The 9,961-nt window shown below is 47.7% G+C and overlaps 1 protein-coding gene across 2 annotated transcripts; it reads left to right on the top strand.

The window, feature by feature from the left end:
* Positions 1-508: 508 nt before the first annotated feature.
* Positions 509-9,645, top strand: YKT6 (YKT6 v-SNARE homolog; the record flags this gene model as incomplete). Of its 2 annotated transcripts, XM_084247340.1 has the most annotated exons (7): positions 509-612; positions 3,145-3,227; positions 5,146-5,246; positions 6,207-6,311; positions 6,609-6,674; positions 8,676-8,777; positions 9,610-9,645. In XM_084247340.1, 7 exons carry the CDS (start codon positions 509-511, stop codon positions 9,643-9,645), a joined length of 597 nt encoding a protein of 198 aa, XP_084103466.1. The 2 variants fall into 2 exon arrangements, with proteins under 2 accessions (XP_084103466.1, XP_084103467.1); XM_084247341.1 differs by lacking the exon at positions 8,676-8,777.
* Between the last annotated feature and the right edge of the window lie 316 nt (positions 9,646-9,961).

Below are 9,961 nucleotides of genomic sequence, written 5' to 3'. Positions count from 1 at the left end.
CCCCCAAGAAGCCTACAAGGGAAGTCCTTGCCTTTCACGCAAAATATTTCATTTAAAAAACACTTCCCACAAAGGTATTTCCCATAAACCAAAGCTCCTTGTTTAGCGTTTATAGAGCAGGTGTATGGACGTTGCTGTGGCTCCTGTCGCTCAGAGAGGGGCGACGGGCGACAGGGACCTGAGCCCTCAGGACCGCGGGGAGGGGGCGGGACGCGCCCGGAAGCGGCACCAGAGCCAGGACCGCCCCGGGGGCGGAACCGGGGCTGGGCTCACACAAATGCGTTGCCTGGCGCCCCGCCCCTCGTTGCGTATTTCCGGTTCCTCCCCTCTTCATCCGGGGCACGAAAACCTCCGTTAGTCATCGGGCTGAGGCCCCAAACCGGAACCGGAAGTGGACGCCGAGCCAGAAGGAAGGCGGCGTTGGCCCCGTCAGCAGCCGGGGGGCGGTGACTGTGCTGCTGCTGCCAGCGGGGCCCGCGGCGGGCGGTGTACCCGAGGACGCGGCGCCATGAAGCTGTACAGCCTCAGCGTCCTTTACAAAAGCGAGAACAAGGCGGTGCTACTCAAAGCCGCGTACGATGTGTCCTCCTTCAGCTTCTTCCAGAGGTCCAGGTGAGCGAACCCAGGTGGGCGGTTCCATGGTTCCGGTTGGGGAGGCCTCGGGATCGGGCAGGGTCGGGGAGCTCGGGGTCTGCGGAGGCCCGGGGGTGGCGGAGCGTAGGGTTGGCGGAGACCAGAGGCCGGGAGAGGCCCGGGGTCAGGGACGGTAGAGGGAGACCTGGGTCGGGGCCTGGGGAGTTCCGAGGTCCAGGAGGCGAGCTTTGGGAGGACCAAAGGTCTGGGGACCCTGAGGTAGGGGCCAACTGAAGCCCGTAATTGGAAGAGGCCCCGGAATCCACTTAGCCTTCCGTACTGGAGCCAGGCTTGGGCTCTTCCTCCGTCTGTAGGCTGTAACTGAGGACTCATTCCCCTTTCTCTCGTAAAAAGGCTTACACTATTCTAGGCTATGCCTTCATACTCTTTTTCAAATATCTGTCGTATGAAAATTGTAAGTAGGCTTTGTAAAAGTGCAGTTTCCGACACACACACGTACCTGGAACACACACACGTCCAGTGAATGTTACCCAGGCATCTCTGGTGCATACCTTGAGAGTCACGATTATGTTACTTGGTGGGATTCTCCAACTATTTAGTAAGAGAGATATTGATATACTCTCCCTTTTATATGGATGAAATCACTGAGGTCCAAGAAGTTATACCACATCCAGCCAAGACTCAAACCCAAATTGTATGCTTCTTATAATTGGCCACTAGTGATACAAAACACTGAAGATTTGGGATGAAGCTTGGGATTTGTAAGGCTTGCAAGCTTTTCTTTTTCCCATGGGGCACTTTAATTGCAAGAATGTATGAGAATTACCACAGACACTTCCAGCCCCTGTGGGAGTGGTACAGTGATTCAGACACAAAAGGAAAAGGACCCTACAGTGCCTCTCCAAGTCCATCTCTGGTGGAATTTGCCACTCAATTGTTTTCGCTACTTCAGTGCTACTGTTTTGTTTTTGATGAGAGTGACTTGCTGGCAGGATCTAAAAACAATTTCTGTTCTTATTTTGTCGAAACTTTCTGCTGCTTTCGCATCCTTCTTGATCTTGCTGCTTAGCTTTCTTTGTCTTGGCCCTATTCTCTGTTCTGTGATAGTAGCTCTTCTCTGGTGGGACTTTTGGTGCCAGATTGGCTAACTGTGATTCTTTTTCTTTTCCAGTTTCACTGTAGGACTTTACCTCACTGATTTGGGATGCCATACCAGTTTCAGATGATTCACACAACTGCACTGTTATAGGGACCTCTACTAGTGTCTCTGAAAACAATACACTCCAACTGAGCGCAGTGATTTTCTCATAAGGTCTTTTCACTTCTGTCCTTCTGTCCTTTCACTTCTGTCCTTCTGTCCTTTTCACTTCTGTCCTTTTCACTTCTGCCCCATGATTACCAGATTCCAAGCTTAAAACCTTTGCATGGTTTCCTGGCTTCTCTAACCCTTGTAGAAGACTTTTTCAGTGAATGTAGTTCTTCCTTTGTCTAGTTACAGCTCTACTCTAAGCTCATTTCTTTTTAGTTTTACTGCAAGGATTTCTTATCCTTCTTATCCTGAGACTTCTAAGGGACTGTTTTAATCATAACACTCTCAAGATTATAGTAGCAAGTAATACTATGTACCAGGTGTTGTGCTAATTAATTCATTTAATGGTCACAACAAATCTTGCTCTTATAGCTAAGGCACAGGCAGTACCTGAAGTCACCCATCTTGTAAGCAGTGGAGATGGGATCCCAGCAGGGAAGTTCATTTCAGAGTTGGGGGGAGGAGGGTCTCCATCCCTCCAAGTACCCTGCAGACCTGAGGCTCTGTTCTTCTGCATGACACTCAGTGTGGTGTCAAAGCTTGCACATCTGCTAGAGCCCTCTTCTGGACTCCATCCTGCTCTGATGCTGTTTGTGGCATTCCCAGTCAGAGGTTTCTTATTGGCCTCTTTTCCTCTGACTGCACTGTTGTGTCACCTGTGACTGTCCTTTCTGTCCAAATCTTTATGACGGGCCCATGAATCTCTTTCTCACTTTCAGCCTTTGTACAAGCCATTTCCCACATTCTTGTCTTGGCTGAGCTGTTGCTTTCCATTCCCTCCAAGTGCCCTGCAGACCCGAGGCTCTGTTCTCTGGCAGAGTCAGCATTCACTGCAGGTGTGTGTGGTATTTCAGTATTCACTGTGTGGCCACAGCCAAAACTTCTGCTGAAGTTTTTACCACTGCTTTTCTAATGCAGTGTATTTATCTTGCTTCTTGGAAGTTAGTGGAGCTCAGGAACAGAACCTGGCTTCTGTCTCTACAGTTTCCCAAATCATACTCTGACCGAAATGTAGAAAATTACCCAAAAGTGGGTGAAAGCAACAAATGTGATTTGAAGGGTTGTGGTGATTTGTAATTATTTGCATTTGCGTTGATCTACAGAGTGTTTGTTATTGAGGTTGGGAGGGAAAGGAATGAAACCAAGAAGCAGTGTCTCCTTACTGTGGATACTCAGAGAGCACTCTGCATCATATTGGGTACGAGGCAATGGGACTAGGTAACATGTGTTGTGTTTCTTAGTGTTCAGGAATTCATGACCTTCACAAGTCAGCTGATTGTGGAGCGCTCAGCGAAAGGCAGCAGAGCTTCTGTCAAAGAACAAGGTAAGAGGACCTGGCACTCTTGTGAGTTTTGCTACCCCCCATCACACCTTAGGCAGCCTGCAGCTCTCAGCATGAGCTCTCTGCTCACCATGGAGAGGGCTTCCAGAATCCTGTGCTTCGCCAGCTTTCTCTTCTCTCCTTTTTCTATTTACATAAAATTCTGTGCTCACCATTGATGTCTAAGCTGCCTGGATAAAGTCACACTCAAAGTTTGGACTTAAGACTCTCTTGGAGCAATAAGCACCCTTCTATTGTATCTTCTTTCCCCTCCAGAGTTGTAGACCTCTCAAGTAAGGATTTCCGGCTAGCCCTGTTGAGATAATACTGCATTCTGTACTCCTTAGGTTTTTAACTAGAAATCTGAAAACTCATTATGTTTTCTTCTTGACTGTTACTTCTCCATCTTCATAGTTCAGGTTTCCTGTAAGAATTTTTAAGCAGTTGTCATAAAGACACATCTGAAAGGTGTATATGAATTTTATTGTACAGAAAAGGAACCATTGCACTTTGTGCTGACCTTGAGTCGTATAACGTGGAAGGACTGTATCAGTGATGTAAATATCAGTTGCTGTGCTGGCTATGTTGAGTGTGTGTTTTCTTTGTGGGATCTCTGTGGTGTTCACAGCCCACAAGTGCAATTTGTTCATGGACAATTAAGTATTCTCAGTTTTCCTATGTCTGCCTTCCCAGCTATATTACTTGAAGACATTTTCTCAGATACTGAAGTGGGTGGAAGCAGCAGATGTGGTTTGAATGCTTGTGGTGATTTGTAATTATCTGTAATTGTGTTGATCTACAGAGTATTTGTTATTGAGGGTGGGAGGGAAAGGAATGAAACCAAGAAGCAGCGACTCCTTACTATATGAGTGCAGAGGTCACTTTTCATCTCAGGTTCAATGGAGTGTGTGTACTTTGACCCCCACATTTGAATCTTCTATGGGAATTATACAAAATCTGGAGTGTGTTTGTGATGATCCCCTAATCTTCCTCCTTGTCCCTGTTATCATTTATCTCTATCCTTTTCAGATTTCAGGGGCTCACGGTTCCCTCTCTCCTTGTCTGTTAGCAGTGGAACCTTTTGGGCAGCAGTCTTAAGGACTGCTTAAAGTTTATATTCTTCAGCTGTTCCTTTTACCTTGGGAATATCTTAAGATATAAGGATACCTTTATCCTTACATTCCTTTTACTTTGGGAGTATGGCTAGATACAGTGATGATTTGATAGAGTGACTTTCAAAGAGATGAAAATTAATCCTGTGGATTGTGAATACTCTGCATAAACCCTTATACAGACTGTACCTATAGAGAGATACACAGCAATTCTAGCAGTAGCTAATTTTTTTTTCTTCCTATGTGTGCCTTCTTTCTCCCTCTTTACCACTACTATGGTCCTCCACAAAATGAAGCAGGCTGGGCAGGGTTGCTGTAATAAGGAAGCCTGAGACCCTGAGAGGTGATTTCTTGACTTTGGCCACTCTCAGTAGAGGCTACTTAGTTTGTCCAGGGTTCCCTCGGCTTGGAACAGAGCAGAGCCTCTGAGGGCTGCAGCTCTTCAAGACACAGCCTGTCTGACCTAGAGCTTAGTGGTGTGACTTGGAAGGCACTATGGCCATATTGTCTGGGATGTGTTTTCTGCACCTTTGGCAACTCCTTTAGACCCTGGCTTTGCACACTAGGCCTCTGGGCATTTACTTGTCCAAAAGCAGGTGTCAGGCCAAGCTGACTATAGAGCCCTTCTGTGCACCATTCTAGGTGAGTTCCACTGAGCTGTCTACAGGACCTGTCCACAAACATTGCTCAGTGTGACTTCATTGATCCAAAAGGCAGGGGCCCGGCATTGTGATGTTTTGACTGATTTGATAAGTTAACGTAAGGCCCTCCTGTTATCCTTTGTGTGTCTGGCCTCTTTATCTCCTTAGAATACCTGTGCCATGTCTATGTGCGAAATGACAGTCTCGCAGGAGTGGTCATTGCTGACAGTGAATATCCATCCCGGGTGGCTTTTACCTTGTTGGAAAAGGTGAGTTTGTGGTTTGACTGGACCAGAGTTGATGACTGGTATAAACCAGGGCCAGGAGTGATGACAGTGCTCAAGGTGTAAAGGATGAAATAGTGTGTCCCATATCAACCCATTTTCAGCTTTTCTCCTCAGCCTAAACTGAGAAACAGTCTTAACATCCCCCCGCAGGTGCCTTCTGGTGCTGATTTCCACCCTCATCCAACCGGTGTCCAGACTAGTGTCCCTAGTGCCACTATTGATTCTGCTGTCTGCCTGAGTCACAGCATCTCTCCCGGGGTGGGCCTGGGTAAGGGCCGACTTTGGTCTCACCGCTTCACTCCTCTAGTCACCACTCTTCCTGCCTCTGCCCTCAGTAGTCATGACTCTCAGGCCCAGACTCCATGCTCTGTGGCCCCGTGCTCTGTGATCCCTCTCCCTTTTGTCAGGCCATCCTCTTACACACCCAGGTCCCCCCACCATGACACTTAGGACTTCTGTGTTGTTCTTCAATTTCTTCACATGGTGCTGATGCAGACTCCTAAACGACATTGACCACACCTTGACCCCTAGAGCAGTAACACACTGATAAGCGCATGAAATCCATTGGTTGCTTCAATTCAAAGGATTTAAATCCCATTTTTGAAGAATTGCCTTTGGAAAAATAGGGCCATGACCCTTTTTCCTGGAAAAGGCATAACCTAATAAAGTTGGAAATCTGCAGTTTAAAATCCTAATTTCTTTAATCATTTACTAGGTGAGGGTCATCTCAAACTGAGCATACTTCATTTTTAATTTCCAAGTTACTTGAAAAGGAGGAACTCGAGCCTACATTTTACCTGTGGCATTAGTTGTCTTCCTTTTCCCTCCTTCTTGGGCCCTAAGGGCCTGAGAGCTTCTTAGGTGTGAGGCTTTTGAGTCTTCCCTGTTTCTGTGGAAGGTATCTATGGAAGGTGAGGTGTTATGAGCTACTTTGTCTTACAGGTACTAGATGAATTCACCACGCAGGTTAACAGGATAGATTGGCCAGATGGAAACCCTGCTAACATCAACTATGAAGCCCTGGGCTATCACCTTAGTAAATACCAGGTAGAGTATAAAGAAACCTTGTGTGGAGACCTTGTGACCCAGAACCACTTGAAACAGAAAATACCTGTGACTCTGGGTGACTTCCAGATAGCATTGGTGTTGGTGTCCCTTTGATAAATGTGAGGAGCTGCATCAAAACCTGAAATCTCTGCTCTGAGGCAGGCTTTTGCTTCTCTGACATGTGTTTGAACAGTCTGTGGTTTTTAACTTGTGAAAGTGTGTCCTCTTGCCCAGTTTTTAACTTTTCAGATGGTCACTTCTGTCCTGACGTTACCCTTATTTTTGATTCTTACCTAGAACCCCCGAGAAGCTGACCCCATGACTAAAGTGCAGGCTGAACTAGATGAGACCAAAATCATTCTGGTAAGCAAGAAGGTGGGAGAGCAAATGCCAAAACTGAGGGGCAAAAAGACTTGCCAGCAGCCAGGCATGCACAGAGTCAGTGCCTGTGTGAATCATACAGGAAGCCCGTCTCTGAAAATGGTGATTGTCCCCACTCCCTGTGCATCAGAGGCCTCAAGCCAAACTCACTCAGGCAACTCCTGATCTGCACCTCCTGACCCCACCTTATTAATGCACCCGTTGTGCAGGGACCAGCCTGGGAGCTGATGTGACCCTTGGTTCCCCTCCTGCCACCCCGTCTAGGCAGTGGCGGGGTTTGAAAGGTTGAAACTCTGTCATCATGCCTCCTTTAGTTTGTCTCGGAGCCCAGCAGGCATCTCCCTTCTAGGCCTGGGTAGAAGAGGCAGACTGAGCATATGCACATAACTTGAATTCAGGCCCATAGGTCAAGAGGTCCTGTTGCATTTATTTATTTATTTATTTTTAAGATTTATTTATGCATTCAAGAACTAGGGCACAGGCCAGAGGTGTGGAGGGTGAGAGGATTCACCAGAGATGGTGTGGGGAACAGAATAGACAGATTGACTGAAATAAACTGCTGAGGGGAGTAGCGGGCGAGACAGGAGTGGTCTGCTTCTCCATGTGGGTCACCTCCCTGGTCTGGGATTGAACTCGTGCTGCAGGTGCTGCAGTAGCTTCATAGTGCTGTTTCTTAATTCCTTGTGCCACCAGGGAAGCCCCAGAAGGTCCTATTTTTATATATATTTTTTCAAAGATTTTATTTTATTTATACAAAAGAACTGGGGTACAGGCCAGATGCACAGGAGGGTGAGAGGATTCACCAGAGACAGAGCGGGGAACAGAACAGGCAGACTGACGAAATACACTGCTGCGGGGAGCAGTGGGCGAGACAGGAGAGGTCTGCTGCGCCATGTGGGATTCTCGCCGACCGGCCAGGATCAAACCTGCGCTGCAGAGGCTGTAGACAGCTTCATAGTGTGGCTCTCAACCGCCAGCGCCACCAGGGAGGCGCCCGGGTCCTGTTTTAAAAGCGTGGGAACCCTGCATTCTTACTGAAATCTCCTGCTTTATAACTGTTGTTTCAACTTTGTTTGTTTGTTTGTTTGTTTTAATGCTGAGCTCTGTTTGGCACATCAAAAGCATCTATTTTCCCCTCAGATTTGGTCCTAGTGGCCTCTGCCTCTAACTGATCCCTTTGCTTCCCGATCACCTTCACTCTGAACACCAGGCATCAGGTCCGAGGTGGACCCAGGCACCTGCACTCCATAGAAAGTCTTGTGGACCCATGCCTGAAGAATGGTTTTGAGGCGTTGGCGTGAAAGTTAGATGTGACAGTTCAGGCACCTATCATTTGTAACACAATTCTCCACGTTTCCTAAACCCTGTCTCTTCCTTCTGCTGCTTGAGACTCTGAGCCTGGGGACACCCACACACTGCCCTTCCCTCCACTGCAGAGAGCAGATTGGTCTCAGTCACCAGCCCTGTTGTAGCTGAATTATTGGTCATACTCCCTCATCCCATTTCTGTCTTAGTCTAGTTAACTTTCTATATTAGAGATCTGAGTTGTTCAGATGTGTGAAGCGGTAGAGGATGGTTTTGCTCACTTCCCATCCTGCGCCATTTCACATATGCATACTTAAGTTCCTCCTACTTGTTCTCACGAGGCCTTGCAGCTACTCTGGCAATGGCTGTACAGGGAGGAAGCAAGCCAGCTGCTTCCTAATAGTCCTGGCAGCAGAGCCGAGAGCCTCCATCCCCTCACCCCTTCAAAGGGCCTGAGGTGTGCTCAGACGTCCCGAATGCACAGATGCTCTGGAGAGTTGGTAGTCATGACGTTTGACACAGTTCTCTTAGGAAGTGGGAAGCCTTCTGCTCAGTAGGAATATGTGTGTGTAAATACAGCTGTAAGCAGTCTGTCTCCCAGTGTGGTTATCTAAACCACTTTGGTCAGCTCGCTTGGTGACCAGTCCAAAGATTTCTTTCCCTTCTCCTTTTGTGCAGCACAACACCATGGAATCTTTGTTGGAGCGAGGTGAGAAGCTCGATGACCTAGTGTCCAAATCTGAAGTGCTGGGAACACAGTCTAAAGCCTTCTACAAAACGGTGAGTCCTAGCCCCTGGGCGCCCTTTCGGACAACAGATGTTTCTGTGATACTCTCTGCTAAACTAGAATGTTTCTTGTAATGTTCTGTGTAGGTAAGTGCCCAGTCAGCAGCAGCAGACTTGACCCTAACTGTGCAGTGCACCCTCACATACCACCCCTCCTCCAGGCTACTGCTCCCAGAAAGACAAGACTAGTTCAGGTTCTGTCTCCAGGGGTTGACCCTTATTCCTGCTGCCTAGGAGTAGTTAGGTGCGTGTCACTGCAACATCAGCAGCTTAGCCTTTCAAAGGGGTTCTTATGCCTCCAGTGCTTTCCCTTTGGCAGAAGTATCTCGCAGTTTGCTCTTATATGAGCCTTGGAGGGAGGTGATGGCCCGTGGAGTTAGCGAGAATGGGACCAGGAAGAAAGAAGAGAGAAGGTAGCAGGCTCCCTGTCAACCAAGTGGGGACGGATACAGTCTCGAAGACATCCTCAGCAAGAAACACTACCCCAGGCGGGGGTCATTGTACGGGGTCAGGTTAAGGTACTCAGCCAGTCCCGTTAACATTTTTGTGTCTTTGTGCCTTACCTAAGAGCAGGAATTTTACCCACTCGTGGATAGCATTATTAGGGTGTTGACAAAATTATCTTTCAGGTACGAACTGCTTCTACATTGCTTTCTCAGAGGACTTAAGGATATGAGAGTAGTTTTTCTGTCCCTCTCTCTCCTTCATGATTCCAATTGCTCTGACTCAGTGGGGCCCATCTACTGTCTGTGCAGGGGTGGGAGGGTTTCTGAAGTCCACCTCTTCAGCTCCTTTTTTTTTTTTTTTTTCCTTTTTCTTTTTCAAGGCCCGGAAACAAAACTCCTGCTGTGCGATCATGTGACCGCAGCCAGCTGAGGTCTCTGTGCTGGAACATCACTGTCATTCACATCAGAACTGCAGCCCCCAGAGAAGCAGAGCCAGCCGTGGAAAGACCGGAGTGGAACAGACTCATTTTTCACTTTGGATCTCCTGGGAGGAACCCAGGGGTGGTGGAAGGGATCTGGGGGTGGGGAAACGTTCAAATTCATATGTCTAGTACTTTTTTGAAAGATAATTTGAGGCCCCCAAAGGTGTATTTTTGGGCCAAATGAAACCATAAATTCTCAGTGACCCCTGTAGATGCTGAACGGCTCATTCTCAGCTAACCCCCGGAAGGC

Source organism: Talpa europaea (genome assembly GCF_964194135.1).
Source record: "Talpa europaea genome assembly, chromosome: 11".
Classification (NCBI taxonomy): domain Eukaryota; kingdom Metazoa; phylum Chordata; class Mammalia; order Eulipotyphla; family Talpidae; genus Talpa; species Talpa europaea.
This window is presented reverse-complemented; position numbering and strand designations above follow the sequence as displayed.